This window comes from Amphiura filiformis, chromosome 2 (assembly GCF_039555335.1).
Source record: "Amphiura filiformis chromosome 2, Afil_fr2py, whole genome shotgun sequence".
Lineage (NCBI taxonomy): Eukaryota > Metazoa > Echinodermata > Ophiuroidea > Amphilepidida > Amphiuridae > Amphiura > Amphiura filiformis.
In genome coordinates, this window is record NC_092629.1 from 56,884,519 (window position 1) to 56,903,246 (window position 18,728).

General features: G+C 37.3%; 2 protein-coding genes across 2 annotated transcripts in view; both read right to left on the minus strand.

Moving 5' to 3' along the window:
* Positions 1-3,104: 3,104 nt before the first annotated feature.
* Positions 3,105-10,444, minus strand: LOC140146426 (exonuclease V-like). The gene is made up of 5 exons (XM_072168270.1): positions 10,265-10,444; positions 9,387-9,476; positions 6,569-6,744; positions 5,916-6,006; positions 3,105-4,690 (listed from the first exon to the last, which is right to left on the minus strand). Exons 1-5 carry the CDS (start codon positions 10,416-10,418, stop codon positions 3,933-3,935), a joined length of 1,269 nt encoding a protein of 422 aa, XP_072024371.1. The 5' UTR covers positions 10,419-10,444; the 3' UTR covers positions 3,105-3,932.
* Positions 10,445-17,823: 7,379 nt separating this feature from the next.
* The window catches only part of LOC140146427 (uncharacterized), a 28,261-nt gene continuing 27,356 nt past the window's right edge, over positions 17,824-18,728 (minus strand). The window contains 1 exon segment of the mRNA XM_072168271.1: positions 17,824-17,975. Coding sequence (XP_072024372.1) covers positions 17,964-17,975 — 12 coding nt within the window. The 3' untranslated portion in view covers positions 17,824-17,963.

Below are 18,728 nucleotides of genomic sequence, written 5' to 3' on the forward strand. Positions count from 1 at the left end.
GTGTGTGCGAAGCACTAAAAAATTGGGGTTTTTTGTTGTTAAAATGACCAAATATGAGGTTAATTAATAACTCTAGGAACACTTTTTTCATTGGGGGAAGCAGGGGCAAGGGTTCAAATTGGGGGGCTCCCTCTTGCCCCCTGCTAGTTACGCCACTGATTATTTCATAAAATAACATCTGCTTTTCCTCTCTTATTGGGCCATTCCAATTGAGATGCATACTCTCCCTTTAGAAGACATGACCTTAATCTCCCAAATGCAGATTTCAAATGGAGTCCCCCATTTAGGTAACCCCATTTGAAATTCACACTATCTATGTTATGTGGGAGATTAAGGCCATGTCTTCCAGATGGGATGTCTGGATTGCAACTGAAATATCCTATTATAACTATAATGACATAGTGACATGTAATTAGCCACTTGCAGTTCCGCCATTATGCACTATGTGCGGGAGAGCCTCGAACTGGCAGCATACATGAATGGGAATTGAACCAGTCATATAACATTCTGTGTAAGGTTACGTAATTCTTCCTTTCATGTATGCTGCCAGTTCGAGGCTCTCCCGCATATAGTGCATAATGGCGGAACTGCAAGTGGCTAATAGGCCCTTACACCAGCATTAACATTTTTGATTAACAGCTTAAAGAAAAATAGCTTTAGAGCAGTGTCTTGTCCTTTCAATCCTGGCAAAATCCAAATTTTGACAACATGATCTTTACAATGTTTTTGTAGGGACATTATATACTGTATGTATTTAATCTAGAATACATTATACACCACAGATTTATTAAAGGGGGCGCTTTGTGATCCACCCCACTTACTCCACGAAAAGTTGCGATTTGAGATTTTTACACCATCAGAAACTTAACGACTATAATGTTTGTGTACAAAATTAAATTGGAATCATATATTAAAACTATTCAACTGGACTCACCTTTATTTGAGAGGCGACAGTATCGCACCTTATCCTAGGTGCATCTTCAGGCCATCTGATGATCTGGCGGCAAAAGGTCGTTGACCTGTGACAAGGTGGTGTTGCCAGAGGTCGAGAACAACCTTCACTAAACAGGGAGGTGGTTTGCGACATAATTTAGGGGCCTACAATTCTGTTATCAAGAACATTCCTAAGAAGTTTGAGTCAAGATCTATGACCTCTGGCAACACCACCTTGGCACAGGTCAACAACCTTTTGCCGCCAGATCATCAGACGGTCTGAAGATGCACCTAGGATAAGCAATACTGTAACCTCTAAAATAAATGTGAGTCAGCTTATTAGTTTTATGATTCCAATCTAATATTTATTAACCTGGATGAAATTGACAAGCTTCACAAAATAATGTATCCTTTGTGTACAATAACCTTTCTTGCAGATTTGGTCATTATTTGACAAAGACATCATCCATTCCCTGTCCAATGTAATTTCTGTCAGTCAACTGACAGAAAATACAACACAGTATTGAACCACACACTAAAAAGAGGATGCAAGAATTACAAAATACACCTTTAACATAGTAAACTACTTGTAAATAGGTCATTTGATAAATTTTCATAGTGCATTATGTGACATTTTAAAATAATTTTTATTCTTTTATTTTATAATCATTGGTGTTTCTTTTTTACCTGGCTTACCTAATTTTTTCGTAAGAAGATTATTAGAGATGAATTTACGTATGTTATAAAAACGTCCCGAGACGTTTTAGTAGCTTTTCTGATGCAGAAATATATATTGCAAGTTTACATAGGACTTGTAGTCCTCCAGCTATTTCACTGTATCAATGTCTGTCACTTCAACATTAATGGTACCCTTTAGCAAATTGAAAATACCCTGAGTGGGCGCTTATTGGGGCATGGGCGCTTATTGGAATGAATACGGTAACTATTTAATGTGTATTTCAATTGTGCAATACGATCAATTGTTTTATCTTTTATATTTATATGCCTACCCCAGTGATGAAGTGTAAGAAATGAAAATGAAAATACAATTGGCTTCAAAATAACAGGAAACTCTATAGCATTTGGTTTACCTCGTTTTAAAATTTCACACACATATTTTTTTTGTTACAGTTGTTGCACCACATCAATTACATTACTTAAATTTCAAGGCTGGCATTTTCGGTCGGGTAAATGGCGTACCGCCGAGAGTACATTACCGGTAGGAAATACCCTCCCGGTACCGAAATTTAAAAAATAAAAATAAATAAATTTTTTTATTTTTTTTAAAGTTTTTATTTTTCGGTTTTGTAGTGCCCTGGACCTAGACCTAAATGCTAAATTGAAAAATTTCAAGATGTTTTGTATTTTTAATATGAAAATTGATAATTTGTATTCATGTCATAGTCTATTAATGATTTCAAAATGCATTGAATTTGAATGCATTTTGAAATCATTAATAGAGTATGACATGAATACAAAGTATTTTTTTTTTTTTTTTTAGAATTTCGGGTACCCGGTTACCCGCCCGAAAAATGCGGCGGGTACCCGGGTACAAAATTACCCGAAATGCCAGGCCTATTAAATTTCATTATATAGTTACACATAAAACAAAATATAAGCAAATCAAAATGTACAAAATATATTAAAGTATCAGCAAATAGGGGTGAATTGAAATTGGGGGTGAATGACCCCCTAAATTTAAAAAATATTAATTTTTCACCCTCTATATTGGGAATATGTGCAAGCTCGGGGTGAAATCTGACCCTCTACTTTTGGACCTTACTCCTACCCCTGACTACACTGCAAAATATTTTTCACCCCCAAGATTTAATTTTCACCCCATGTATTTGGATTTTCTGCAAGTTCAGGAGTGAAAAAACACGGGAAAACAACCCCCGACTTTCGGGCCTTAATGCTACCCCTGGTCATATACTGTTAATATACAATTCTACAAACATGATTCTTTACTCAGAATGTCTGACACGATCTAGTTGGTCCATGGAGACCAAAGGAACCAGTTTTGAAATTCGGGTTACTCTATTATAGTATAGGCCTAATTATTACATTATACAAACATTAGGCTAGCATACTGAAAACACCAAAGGTCTAGCATACTTGGTTCTAAAGTAATGAAGTTTTGTGATGTCTATTTTCTTATATATTTGATTGTATTTAATCCATATTTTTGCCTTTATCTCAATTTCAAATTTGCAGCCTTTGGCCTCCATGGACCAGATTGTGTCACAATTTAAATTTCATATATTTGCATAGTTTCACGGAAGAGAAATATAAAAGATCAAAATTTATACAATATATAAAAGTATCAGCACATATTCATCTACTGTATACAAATCCCTGAACATGATTATTTATTCATCAGCTCTTTTATTTCAATATGCACCTTTTAGTATACCAGTAAGATTTCTGCTCTAATGGCCTATTTCAGTTGAAATCCATACACCCCCCTATGGAAGATATGACTTAATAATAATCTCCCACACAGGGGGGTGTATAGTTCAAATGGAGTCACCTTGAGTCACCCATTCAGGAAACCATTGGAAATCCACACTCCCAGTGTGAAGGTCATGTTATCCACAGGGGGTGTATGGAGTTCAACTGGAATGGTCCATTACTTTCAACTTTACAATTTAGTACATGATTTAAAGTCAAATCTGATTATTCCCAATAGCCCAATAGCTCTACTTTTTCTGATTCATTTTCTTCACACATTCATCATTCTTCCGTTTCCTCCAATGACAAGCATCCACAAACTTAACACATATTACATTTCCACAGCCTCTATCTTCCATAAGGGGTGTATGGATTTTAAATAGAATAGCCCAATAGTTCTACTTTTTCGGATTCATTTTCTTCACACATTCATCATTCTTCCGTTTCCTCCAATGACAAGCATCCACAAACTTAACACATATTACATTTCCACAGCCTCTATCTTCCATAAGGGGTGTATGGATTTTAAATAGAATAGCCCAATAGCTCTACTTCTTCTGATTCATTTTTTTCACACATTCATCATTCTTCCGTTTCCTCCAATGACATGCATCCACAAACTGACACATATTACATTTCCACAGCTCCTCTATGTCCACCCCGCTCACCTCTCTCTCACCCCGCCAAAACCCAAAATGTGTTTCCAGTCGCTTCTTCAGCCACGTTTCATCAAAATCTACACGTCTTGAACTCAACAACTCTTTGTACGCCTTATCCTTATCACTCGGGTAGTACTCCACCACCATTGAGCTAACTCTAGGTAAAAACCGAAATTGATCCAGCATGGTCGTCATGATATCACCCAATGTATTTCCTGCCACATCAAGCGCCCTCGCATGTTCAAGAACCTTCTCGTCAAGAACATGTTTAGGATCTAGCCTCATTTTTTCGAACACAACATTACCGTCTACAACACCGCTTGTGAGATCATCAATGATTTGTTTGTACACCATTGCTTGGAGGTTGTGGGTTCGAACCTGCGCCTTACTAAGTGGTTTGAACCGATTTGATCTTGTTTTCACTTCCACAAGTTCTAGTTCTTCGTGTTCGTTCATTCGTAACTCGTCGACTATTCCCATCATCATAAAACCGTAATCAAATGGCATACTGAAGATTGTGACTTCACGAATACAACTCGCTCCCATGACAAGGTGTTTGATGTGCTGAATTGTGTTCAGTAATTTCAATGCAAAGCTGTCTCCATGCGTGCTCACAGCAACGTTCACATAGGAATTGACTTCTAGATCTGGGAAGTACACATAAAAAACATGTAGATTATAGTTATGGTCCTGTGTGTTACATAGTAAGAAAATGAAATGTTTCAGACGTTTTACCTACACATCCTCCTGAGCATTTTGACACCTTTCTTTTATGAAAATCGGTTAAAAATGAGATAGTGTGGGCAAAAACAATCACAAAGTAGGGGGTATTTAACCTCCCTCTTTTTTCCACATTTACAATCATTCTGAGCAAGTATTAGTCTTTTAAATGACCTTATGTATTGATTCACTTGGTTTAGATGTCTGGGAGTTCATTTAGATATTTTTGTACTAGATTCAAATTTTTAATGGGGAGTTATAGATCAAATTTACGATATGAGTCCCTCTCCCAATCCGCCTCCCCCAAATCCACAACCACCCTTAGCACATATTTCATGTCAACCGTCATAAAAAATAATCAAAAAAAAATATTTTAAAACAGGATATTACATGAGTAATAATAGAATAAATTAGCCTCAATTTTAAGACCTAATTGAATCTTCTAAGTGAAGGAATACTCAAGAGACAAGTGTTTTGAAATCCATGCTGCACACCAAAATATAACAAAACTACCTTTTGGGGTACCCCAGTATATGATGCAGGACCTTATACTAGATTCAGAATGATTTTGATGTTTGGGAAAAGGTTAAAGTGCACTGGACCTCATCCACTGCCCGAATTAGGGAACAGGATTAATTATTATTAATAGTTTCCATTATCATGATTATGGCACAACTGAAATACTGAATATAGTGTTGAGCCCTTCAATTGGCAATAACACCTGAGCACAAATAGAGATTAAAATGGTATACAACTGGCCAGAATTACTCCCTCACTTGGTCTTCAACAGTCAATATTTCAATGAAGAACTTTTTAGTTTTCTGATATTTACTATGAACAATATCTCCTTTTCTTCCCTGGCGACTGCTCATTTTGTAAAAACAGGTCTCAAATACAGTTTATATACAGAAGTATTGTATAGTGTTGCTAAATGGACGTACTTCTAATCTCTAATAACCACAACGTGACATTTGACTCCATGCATGATACCCCATTGATGAGAAAATATACAGATCATTCACCAACAAGCAAAGTCCCTGGAATTCTTTGGACAGGGTTTCAATATGAACTGCAATGGAAACATGTTCAGAACATTCGCATCAGTGAACCATAATGACAGCAAGACTTGGGAATCTACTTGCTGCAACCTACCCTTCTTTTTGTGGACTTCTGTTCCAGCTTTCATTGCTGGTGTGGTCAGTTGAATCTCTTTTACTGGGACCACAGCACCTTCATCAGTAATCTGGTGAATAAAAAGAGATAAATATACATTGTATCTGTAACTTGGGAGAATGCAGATCTACACTACTAAATGAATATTATGAAAACCAACTAACATTTGATAGCCTGAGTCAGACTATAAAAAAAAAATAGCATGAGTCAGACTATAAAGACCTGAAAAGTCAAAAGTGTGAATTATCAGGTTAATATAAAGTCAAAGATTCTTATTCTATCAGTCCAAACCCCATGTTTATAGTTGATTTGGTTGTGAAGTTGCACATTTTTACAGAACTAATACACGAGGATACACACACTGAGAAAAACGGCTTTAAAGTTTGGTACTTATTTAAAATCTTTTTAACAGCCATTTTTTACTGGGTTAGAAGTGAGATATAGTAATGAAACTTGGCAGGAATATAGACAGGCATGAGGTTTTATCTGTGAGTACATTGTACTGTCTGCACATTTGAACAACATTCATTAGGGTTAAAGGTCAAAGGTAAATGACCTTTCATTTCCCATTTGTTGTATTTTGGTCAATTTTCTTGACATTTCTGTAATTACATGAGGCATATAACACTCACCAGTTGTGGAATCATGCCCATTTTTGCACCGATATTATATATCATCTGTTGTTCACACCATTCTTGCATCTGTAGATCCGATGTGTTGATATATTTAGATCTAACACCTCGCACACTTTCTGTGATAATTGTGTTGTTTTCTTCATATATCCAATTTGCGAGGGTAGATTGTTCACCTAAAAAATTAACATAGAAAATAATAATTTAGTGGTTTAAACCTTTGATCACAATACAAAAATTTGCGGAGCTGGAATTTTCAGTTGACACCCCGACTTTCATCAGCAGACTGGCAACCCAAGTTAGGGGTCAGCAACTTTTCGGACACTTGACCCCAAAATAAGGTCGTAGACTGAAAATCCAGGTATGCAAATTTGTGTTGTGATCAAAGAACTACCAACACAGATGAACTTTCATTCTAATACAAAATAATATTGATAACAGTGAGAATTTTCAAAAACACTAACATCAAACACTATATTAATAACTTGCATCAAAATGTTCCGAGCAGCACTCACTGAAAAATGCAATTAGTTATTCCAGTTGAAATCCATACACCACTTATGAAAGACAGTAACCCCATTTGATATTAAACACCCCCTGGGTGTCAGATCAGGGACGGATTTAAGCAGTGGCCCGGTGGCCCGGGGCCAGTGGATTTTGCGTCGGGCCAGTAAACTTCCAACAACGCTGGCCCGACGGGCCACTCGATTTTTGAGCCAACACATATGAGACAAGATATAATCAGTGATGGACATTATTTACAGTTTCTGCTCCGCCTGTCACCTGTAATTTATATCTTTATTCAATGATTTTTCGTATATTTATATTCTTATTCTTGCGTTGCTAGCAAGTTAGAAATATACTGCCGTTTTTTTACGGCAATAGTAGGCCTATGTACTAAAAAAAAGCAGTGATTTATAGTGCGCTACACACAGGCACAACGCTAGACGTTGATCCACAAGCCTCAGCACACTTTACAGGTTGTCGCTGACCACTACGGCCCCACATCATTCCATAAACCATTAAACAACAAATCAGGGACTTTGCTGCTTCAAGAGCGCACACACCACAAATAACCATCGCAACCAGGATCAGCAGTGAGTTCCTTGTCCAGGGCAATTTCAAGGTAACTCAATTTTCCCACTGAAAGCGTACTAGGCACCGCCAGGGTTTGAACCATAACCTCTCGCACCATAGTCAAACGCCTTATCGTTTGAGCTAACTTGACTGCTACTACTTCCAAGCTCTTTCGTGCTCTATCTGATGATGATAGCAATACTGCATATACAGCATATTTGAACCTTTGTGAACTTATGGAACTAAAAAAGGCAGGATAATAGTGACTATACTCTCTACATTGAGTATATCAAAACAAATGTTAAGGTTTGCTTGACTTTAAGGGTTCGGATAGCGACGTTTCCACATATTTTCTATGTGACCTGAGAGCACATCAGACATATTGAATTGCATTTTGAAAACGAGGAATGTCCTTCTGATATCAAATAATTTTTGATTTTTTGAAATTTTCGCGATATACGGTAATACAAATTTTATGGCAAATGATTAAAAATTGATATAGATTTTCCCCCAAAACAGCAACAAAAAAATTAGGTTTTTTTTTTTCTTTTCTTTTCTTTTTTTTTTTTTTTTTTTGCAGTAGAACATATTGAAAAAGCTGGGCCAGTAAATTTATTACAGGGCCACTAGATCTGCCATTTCACTTTAGTTTGGCCGTTTCGGTGGTGATGTGCGGCTGTCACTCCTAAAAACTACTCGACTTTAAACCAAATTTGACGAAAAACAGACATGAAATTATACCAGTTTTTGGAAACAAATTCACAAACTTTGATACAAAAAAAACAAAGAAAATTGCATTTTTGTGGAAAATTGTGAAAAACACCCTTTCTTAAACCAAATTTTCATGAAATTGAGGGCCATCAATAAACTGCTGAAAATGCACCTCAGTTTAAACTAAATGGCTGAAAATGCACCCCCAATCTACCGCACATGTATTCTTATTTCCACCAAGAACCCAAACCCCCTTGGGCCCAATTTCACTTTGACTAAATTTTGGGTATGTTTCAGTCTGCATCCTCTGAACCTTCCACAGATGAGGACATCAAGCATGACGGAAAACATATTACTGTGTAATAATTGGATATGTCATCTACAATTCATTATATTATTCAAATATATAATGAATTTTCTCTATCTCTTACAATCATTTCACCATGAGATACTTTGGGCTATTCCAGTTGAAATCCATACACCCCCTATGAAAGTCAACCTTAATCTTCCACACAGGGAGTGAAAATTTCAAATGGGGTTACTTGAATGGGGGACTCCATATAAGTTTTAGTTAAATGAATTGCTCCAGCAGTTTGTATTCTAGAAGTACGCATCTTCTATAGGGGTGAAGATTCCAACTGGAACGAATAGCCCATTATGATGATGTGATGACATTCTACAAAGGACATGGCATTTCTAACCCCTCTCTTTGCCTTTGACACTTAAAACGTATCTTATAAGGCTAAAAAAAAGGGTTGTCTCAAAGCTCGCGCGCGCATTTGTAAATTTGTGAGATTTGGAAAAAAGAAATGCAGAATTATTTTTTATTTCAATTTTTTTTTTTTTTTAGTTTTTCCGGAAAAATTCGGCGAAAATCAGATTTTTTTTTTTTCCTAATACCATGAAAAAAGTCGGGGAAAAAAAATCGTATTTCGCATTTGTTTTCAAACCACTTGTGAGCTTTGAGACAAACCATTATTTTTTTTTGGCCTAACATGTCACTATTTTTTAATTGTTTTTGCTATCTTACCAGTTTTTACATTATTGCTACTTCCTGTCCCCTGTTCCTCATGCTGAATAATAATCTTTTTTATGCCACTTTTCATCTTGATTGCACTACCTGCAAATACAAAGTTGGCATTTTCGTTAGAAATGTTATGTAAAAAACGCAGAATGTGATACTATCATGTTATTAAGCAACTAGAAAGACACAAATTAGATCTAAAACCATGGCTACAGATCTAATTTGTAAGCATATATTGTTTTCAAGAATGTAAATGCCTTTTTCATACTTCTTTCAAATGACAAGGCTGTGTTTCGACTGTGCCAGGCTGCATGATCCAAGGTCTTTCTAGGTTCTCAAGACAGAGATGATGTCCTTCTCTTAATATACATCTTGAATTTGGGCAAACTCCTCAAAGGCTTGGAGCCACACATTTACCATCCCTAAATAATTAGCATTCCTATTCAGTGGGTGTGATATTGTACAAAATTCACATAATTTGATCGGGTGTATCACACTATAGTGGATAGTGATATAAGACAGCGCGCACACAACGGTGGCACGTTTGTTGATCCTCAGGGATCGTGTGATAATGCGCTTGCATAATACTTACAGGTTAATAAATACATATCACTTGTTGGAAGTGAAATTGTACAAAATAATGTATGCGTACTGAGATGTTGATGTGTCTAATGCACAAGACTCTGGATAGGAACCTGTTCTGTCACATGACATCGCCAGCTTGTTGTCATGTGACAACCAAGATCAATAACCAATTTCCATCAGTTAGAAAAAGACACAGAGTCATCATATCAAAAGCTCACGTAAGTGAATAAATTAGTTGTGTCTATCAGTTTAAATTCTACCAAGAAGTATAATATTATTTTTTATCTCCGGTTATTTACCCGAGGCATCTTCCGATTTACCAACAGATGAAGTTGTTGCTACCGATCCTCCTCCTCCCACTTCCTCATCTTGACTCTGCTCATAGTCCTCATAAGCTTGCAGTATGGCACTATCATCCAAGGAGCCAAAATCATCATCTCCAGCCACGGCCATTACACTTGTATGGAGTTACACTTGTATGGAGTTAGCTTGATGTTTATTCTGAATACGGAAAATATGTGTGACATTTAAAACATAAATTTCATCAACTGCATCAATCTTAAATCAGAAGTGTGACTTCAATTTTATTTGGTTCACATACATGTAGTAAGGCTAAGAAAAGACACAGGTTTTGCGTGTCTCCAGAAACTTGCTTGTGTAGCTTTTTTATTTTAAAAAAGCATAGCGCATACATGTAGTTTTTTGGCCAAATGTTTGTGAGACAAATCTTTTATTTTTCTCGGCCTAACCACAGACAGATTGTGGATTTTGAAATGTAGCAGGGCATGCTGAGAGACTCATTGCAGAGATGCCAGTCAGTGTTGTCAAAAAATCCTGACATGGCAAGAAATTTCCTGAAAAATGTACTTTGCCTATAATACATTTGTACATGTACAGGATCATCCGAGTTTCCTGAAATCAGTAAATTTCCTGAAGACTGGCAACACTGTGAGACACAAATGGGCTATTCCAGTTGAAATCCATACACCCACTGACATCACCTTAATCTCTTACACAAAGGGTGTAGATTTCAAATGGTCCTGTGTTCAGATATTGGTACCTTGTTCATTTGATATCAAATGCTCTGGGCTGCTGGTTTATTGGGCAAATCTTTATGGTATTGTTACCTGGTAGCATCGGTAAGGCAGGGGCGCTAATCCCTGAAGTAGGGTCACCAAAGCATAAGACCTAACATATGAAGGAGTGTTTTATCTATTAAGTCCTCCAAGAACAAAACATAATTGATTCATATTTTGCTCAATTGGTCCGTAGTCTTTAGATTGAGTCATATACAAACAAAAGATGGGCCGAAATCTTGCACTGGAAACTGAACTAAAGGAGCATAAATGTTATGGTCTCCGTTGATCCAACCTCATGTTTGTTGCATGCCACATAAAATCCTCATAATCCTTTTATATTTGTCCACACTAATTCAGCTGATTGTCCATAAAGAGCTCCAACAAGCAATTTATCTAGTTCAGCCAACGATGGCAATGTTTCATAACTTGATTCAATCAGTCGACCAGGATCACTTCTTTGCTTTTCCCATGGTACACAAGCAACATATAAGGCCAAATATAAGACCAAGTAAAAAAGTAGTGTCAGGAAGTGCCCCAATGGACATAAGTCAACTATCAATGACAAACGTACAGAACAGATGACAACAATTGAGTCCACCCAAACCATCATATACCTGGGTGGCACAGTGTCATTGCCCCGATATCTTCATGGCAGAAATCACCATGATGGTAGGTTGAATCCACAGCCATGTATGGCCATTTTGTTCCGACCTGTTTAATAGCTTTGAGATGCATAGGGCCAAAAAAAAAATATTGTTGTGTTGCCCTCAACCGTCCTACCCTAAATCCTGAAAAATCAGGGTCGCAATTTTTTTTTTTTTTTTTGGAATGATGATTTTTGCAGATTTGTTCAAAAATTTTCACTTAAAATTAATATTTTATTGTAAGACTAGTCTTTAATTGTTGTCTAACAGGTATCCAGAAGTCAAAATTGACAAATGTCCCCTAATTGAACAAGCATTATTTAATATTTGAGGGAATTTTTAAAAACTGAAGGTTTAAAAAAAAAAAAAAAAAAAATAATAATAATCCGACCGTCCTACCCAAATTTTCCATTTTTCCACTTGAGGAAAACACAACAATATATTTTTTTTTGCCTAATGGGCAGAGGGACATCCGACAAAGGCCATTGACAATAGCCTGGTGACTGACCTCTGTAGATGTCAGTGAGCATGGTATACGTCATCTGCGGTGTGCGTGGACGTGGTCTTATCGGTTTTCTTCCAATTGCAGCATTTTATATTCCTGGCTTGTAGTTGTACTTCAAATTCCGACGTACAATATCAGACATTATGTAGCTTCTACATTTTTGTCCACAAAATGGTTTAGACAATTCTGCTTTTGATGACTCACATTCCTGCTTCCTCTAGTAACTCTCGGTCAAGTCCAGATATCATCACATTATCACTTCCGTACATGATGGAATAAATATATTTTGATGAAACCTTCACTCCTTGCCCCATGTCATACAATATAGGTCTTGCATTTGGATTGCCTACCTACCTACCTACTGTAAAAGTTGGAAAATATTGCACTGTATTTATTTTCCAACTACCAAGCTTTTACTGCGAAAATAACAATGCGCGAATAGTATTCCTTTTTTGTATAGGTCAATGTAAGGAAACTTAAAATTGGAAATTTAAAAACAAGGGAAACAGTTCAAAATTGCCAAAGCGCAAAAAATTGGTTGTGTGAAAATTTCCACTACATGTACCTACAAATGTACCTACCTACACTACAAGATTCTATTGGGGCTGCCTGCAGAGGTACACCGTTGCTAAAGTACTTGTCTGGTACTGTGGCGTACCAGGGGAGTACCAGTGCAGCACCAGTGCTGGTGGGTCCTGCAGCATTGGTACTGTGTAGGTACTCTGTATATACCAGTCATTTACCTTAGTAGTGTACCTGTGCAGGCAGCCTCAATAGGAATCTTTTAGTGTACCTGTAACTACATAACCTACATGGTTACTTACCCAGACAGACCACAGGTTCAGTTCCCATAAATAGCAGGTGAAATATATTGGCAAATCTTCTGACTCCTTGCTCTATACAATAGGTCTTAAAATTGGATCACCAACCTACCTTCTAGCATGATATTGTCCAAGTTAAATAAAGCTAAAAAATGAGCAGTTGGATTCTCCTTCTCCACACACATACAGATAGGCTGTGCAATATAAATTCAAATTGGTCAATGACCTGAAATTTTCCTTTTGATCTTACTGAGCAGGATCTTTATCAAAGTCAAAGTGACAAGACCACAAACAAACAAGTATTAATGAGTAAGATTTAATCTTTCCCTAGAAGTCCTTTTCAGAGGGCTGAGTATTCAGAACTCTAGCGATTACCATCTTTAGACAGTGTTGCCAAAACTTTTCAGCGTCAAGGCGCGGCGCATTGACTCGCCAGGCCGCTGTAAATGATTCTCAAGTAGCCCAATTTTGTAAGCATCCAAAAAAGCGCCCAATTCCGATATTTGGGCGGATTTACCCAATTTAGAACGCAAAACACCCAATTGGGCGGAAAAGCACTTGACTTTGAAACTTCCGGTACTTACTGGGAAGTTACTGACCGATCAATAAATGGTCACAAAACCCATTGTAATTTCAATTTGGTGCTTCAAAGACTCAAAACCTTTATAAATCGGCTAAATTGAAAGGAAAATACATCAAATTAGTGCATGCCTGAGACTGGCAAAAGTAGCCCAATTTTAGACAAGTAGCGGCATGCTTTTTTGAGTAGCGGCAAGTGATCGCCAAGTAGCCCAATTGTGCGCCTAAGGCGCTGCGTTGGCATCACTGTCTTTAGAGCAACTAAATAAACATGATGATGCGCCTTATATACACTAGGGGAACCATCAATAGGACATGTCAAAGTGATTGACATAAAGTGTAAAGACAGGGATGTCAAAATGATTGACAGGAAGTGTCAATGAGACAAAGAGGAGAACTTCCTGTGTGGAGAACAAACAGGCTAATTAACTTGGTCAGAGGTCCTTTTGAATATAAATCTATTCCATTCAGGACGAATATCCACTCCTGTGTCCCTATATTGAAATGGATATGCCAAGCTTCCATGAACTTCCTTTCAGACCACTTGATGTTCATGTCCAAAATCTTAGTATTGTCCCAGTCAATGTTGTGTTGGTTTTGCCACACATGCTCAGCGACTGCTGATTTTTGTGTGTTGCCAGAGTCAGTGTCTCTTTGGTGTTCACTAGTTCTCTTCTACAAAGTTCTGCCAGTTTCAACAATGTAAACTTGGTCACAAGATCCACAAGGTATACACCAATCCGAGAAGCGTTTACTGTATTTGGCCCTCTATTGACGGCAACACAGATGTACCAGAGCGGAGATTTAATTAAGTAATTCAATACTCATGATTGTGTATTGAATATCACTGTTGTGTACAATTCCCGGTACAATTCTGTATAGCACACAATAAATAATGGATGGAACCCCGACCTCGGGACACCGTAGTTTTACATCGGGACACCGCAGTAATGGCGAAGTCGGATAGGTGTATAGAATAGATAGCTCCTGGCTAGAGATCCAATTCAATTCAATTTTATTAAAATCCTTGGGAATATGGTCCTTGGGGTGTACAAGTTGCTGTTTTAGAGTACTGGTGTACAAAAATATAGATGGAGAAACAAGGACTATTACATACATGTATGAACAAGAGGACAAAGAACAGGAAGGCAAAACAACAGGAAACATTAACAAAATTTCCTTGGGATGGGCAGGAAGTGAGACGACATAAAAGTGACAAAAGAAAAGACATATTTGATTGATGAAAGGATTAATGAATACAAAAAGCTGAACAGAAATCAAAATAATGGATTGAGAAAAGGAAACGGTTCTTGGAGAATAACATTATGGTCAGGAAGTGAGATGACTTAAGTAAAGACCGAACCTAGAAGTTTTTCTCATCTTCTCTAGAACCTAGAACCTTTTCTCATCTTCTCTCATGGAACCATACAGTTTTGATGTTTTTAATTACATATTTTTCTGTTTGGAAAAACACTGCTGCTTTTTACATTTTCCTCTGTATTTACCCCTTAAATGGTTAGCTATGTTCACTGTTGGTTCTTCTAAACATTTTCTCAAAAATGCTGCTATAGCTAGTTTTTATTTCTATTTCATCATAAGATTAGTAACTACAAAGACAATTCTTTTCAAACAAGCTATTTTATATTTCATTCGGTTTATTTTATTCATAGTAAGGAATAAAATGTTGTCATTGTGCGGGAAAAACCTATGTGTCATTGGCCCCTGAACATGTTTAAAGCAAACCTCCTATATATAGCCTGTTGGTAGTTTTGTTTTAAACATGTTCAGGGGCCAAAAGCAGATAGGAGGTTTTTACCGCCCAGCGACGATATGTTTTCATAAGTGATTTGAATCAAAATGCAACACAAGAATAGGCGGCTGGTTTCAGAAGTAGTTTTTAAACCTCCATTTTCACTTTGATATTAGTGTGACTTGATTGACAGCTTCATCACCCATTTTTCTTCATAAAAACTGAGATTTTGAAGATCAGAATTTGAAGCTCATATTTTCTCATTAATTAGTGGATAGTTCATTAAAAACAAGCATTAAAGCAGCACTGACGGTCAATCCAACAATCAAACAAATTTGGCTCTGGTGCCTTTAAACCAGGCACAGTTCACAGAATCAAAGTTTGGGGTCTATTTTAGTTTGGACTGGGGGTTTCCAAACATATTTCCTTTAACGTGACCCCAATTCTTGTAAGTCAAACCCTTTGGCAAGATTACTTTGTAGTTTGGCAACTCCACAATTTAAGCCCATAACCTTGAATGGACTAGGTCACAGACCCCTTGTTTAGACCTTAGTAAGGTGCAGGCCCATAACTGGGAGGGGGTGAATCACCCAAATCCCTCTTCTTTGACCCAAAAAGACCCATTTGCTTGAGTAGCAAGCAAAAAATAGAGATTTTTATGTTTTCAGTCAAAAAAGGTCCACTTTTATCAATATCTGCCCCACCCCGGTCCACTTTTTCAAAATCACCCCCCCTCCCAGTCCTGGTTATGGACCTGGCAAGGTGCTAATAAGAGTAGCCACTGCAAGAATGCGATTCCAGTAAACAATTGAATACCTGAGTGGAAGAAGGGCCCAACTCCAATTTTTTACAAAAATGAGTTAGACCCAGCATTTTATTGCCAGCAGACAGTTCTTCCTTGTGTGTGAAAGATGAGCCAAAATCCACTCTCTAAATAGTCTTCCACGTACACTTAATCATGGTTTTCATGGAAGAAAGGCCCAACTCCATGGAGTTGGGCCCTTCTTCCACAAATATTGGGTTAAAGTGGAATTTTGTTCATCCATGAAAACTGCTTTTCACTACAATAAACTTTCTTGCTAACATATCACATGTGCAACTAATGGATAATTATCAAATTTCTGTAGCTTTTTATAACACATCTGGTTACGGAAGTGGCACTTACAGTATATTAGTGGAAGAAGGGCCCAACTCCAGCTTGTATTAAGACCTGTACCGTTGCCATGGAAACATCATATATAATTTTGAATGTATGTAATATTGTATATTCATGTGTTAAAGGTCCCCTGAAGATGACAGCATTCTGTCTATAAAACTTTTCCAAATATTAAGTTTTTCCTTAATATCTCAAAAACAGTTTTGATGGAGTTGGGCCCTTCTTCCACTCAGGTATTCAATTTAACAACACGTCTGTTTAAACTGTCATCTTCCCCCAATACCAGCTATTTTGTTGCGAGACATAAAGTTATACTGACAGACAGATAATTTGCAGGTAGAATTGACAGTGTGCAGAATTCCCATTTTTACAACAGCCTCAAATATGTCCACTGAATCGACTGTTGTGGTACAACCTTATCTGGAAGTCCCATATGAGTTCAAAGGTGAAGAGGTCACATCAAACTCTGCCTTATAGAGGTCATCCACACAGCTTGACATGATATCACCTACTTGTGTCGTTACTTGCTCTAAGATTTCATCCAGAATTTCATCCGCTAATCTGAAAATGAAATAAATGGGAAAAAAAGAAAGAAACCATATAGTGTGTGATAACCATTCCTGCTGATTACAAGTTGATCAAATTATAGCTAATGCTTGGTCACATACATGTACCTTATATATACCTTAACCCTAACAGGACCAAGTACTACAAAATACTACTTGATATATGCGCTGTTCGTGCGTGCATCCCACGTGGTGTGATGACGCAATCGCCCTGAGTGATATATAGGCACGGTTTCGCTGGCCAGCGAAGCCCAAGACCCGTGGCAAGGTGTCGCCGACCCAGTGCTTGGCATGCGAGGAGTCTCGGGTTTGAATCCCACCCAGAGCAAACAGCTTTTTTCTTTGTTTTCTCCTTTTATTCCTTCCTTCTTTCCCTTCCCGTTGCGAAAAAGCCCAGAGGGGGTTAGGGTTAAGAAAACTTTCAAGAAAGATGAAAACTTGAGCAGTATACTTACACTTGACATTTTGTGTAATATAAAGGTCTATAAAAATTCAAATTTCATCTACTTACTCGTCACACATTGACCATGGATCAAATGTCCCGATCGTTTCATGCGATTTTCTCTTCAAATGGCGGTCAAATCTCTCTCTATACTGGTCTATCCTCTTCCTACTCTCCATTGACACAAACAATGAATACTTTGGTCTTTCTAATGTTCTAACACCCACATCTGATTGTCTTTGCAGGTAACCTTCCCTTGTGCTATCACCCTCATGGTATCTCTCCCTAGTGGTAAACTCCATGCTTCTTGGTTTTGGATGGTTTCTTGTTTGTGCCCATCTTGTGCTGGCATCTTCTGTGGCGGAATAAGGCAACTTGGGTTCAGGATCGTGTGGGCCATCTTGGTGTCTATGTGAGACGTTTGTGACTGTGATGGACGTATGCTGGCGAGGAACGTCACCTGATAACCTGCACATGTTTAACAGTAAATGATATTGAAAATACATGTAATGTGTGTAGGTTTTTTCTATGAAGTCATTTAATCAATATTAAAATTGGTATCATAATTATTGTAACAAGACAGTCGTTCATGACTCATAAAATATAAGAAATTTACTGTTGTACAGGCAAAAATTCAAGCAGTTGCATACGATCCTGTACACGAATGTTAGGCCAGATGATTGTCCAAAGATCCCCTCCAATGCCAAATTGGTGTGAATTGGGATATTTCTTTACTGTTTTTAAATCTTTTCAGAATGTCAAAAATTTTGAAAGGAAAAGAAGTTTTTTTCTGGAATTTCGAAAATTAGGGTTAGTATTCAGTAAAATCAAATTGTTTTTTCCATATTTCCAGATTAAGGTCGGTCGGCTGAGGACAATCAAATAACTTTTTTGGGAAGAGGGGCTTATGCTCCATTCAAGGCAATGATAAAGGATTTAGATCTGAAGAAACAGCATGAGTGAATCACATGTGGATGCAATCTTATGTCCAACATTATACACTGCACTGTTTATTTTGTCTACTTAAGGTCAGCTTTCACACTACTATTTAAAACCTGCATTTTTTTGATCTTACAAAACACAGAAAGAAAAAAAGGTGTAAAAATGTGATGCTATTCGATAGTCAATCTTTGTTTTGTTTATCCAGTTTGCCTACATTACAGCAAGACAAATGTTATGGAAGGCTGCCATGGTCACTATGCGCAACAGTGAGTGTGCACT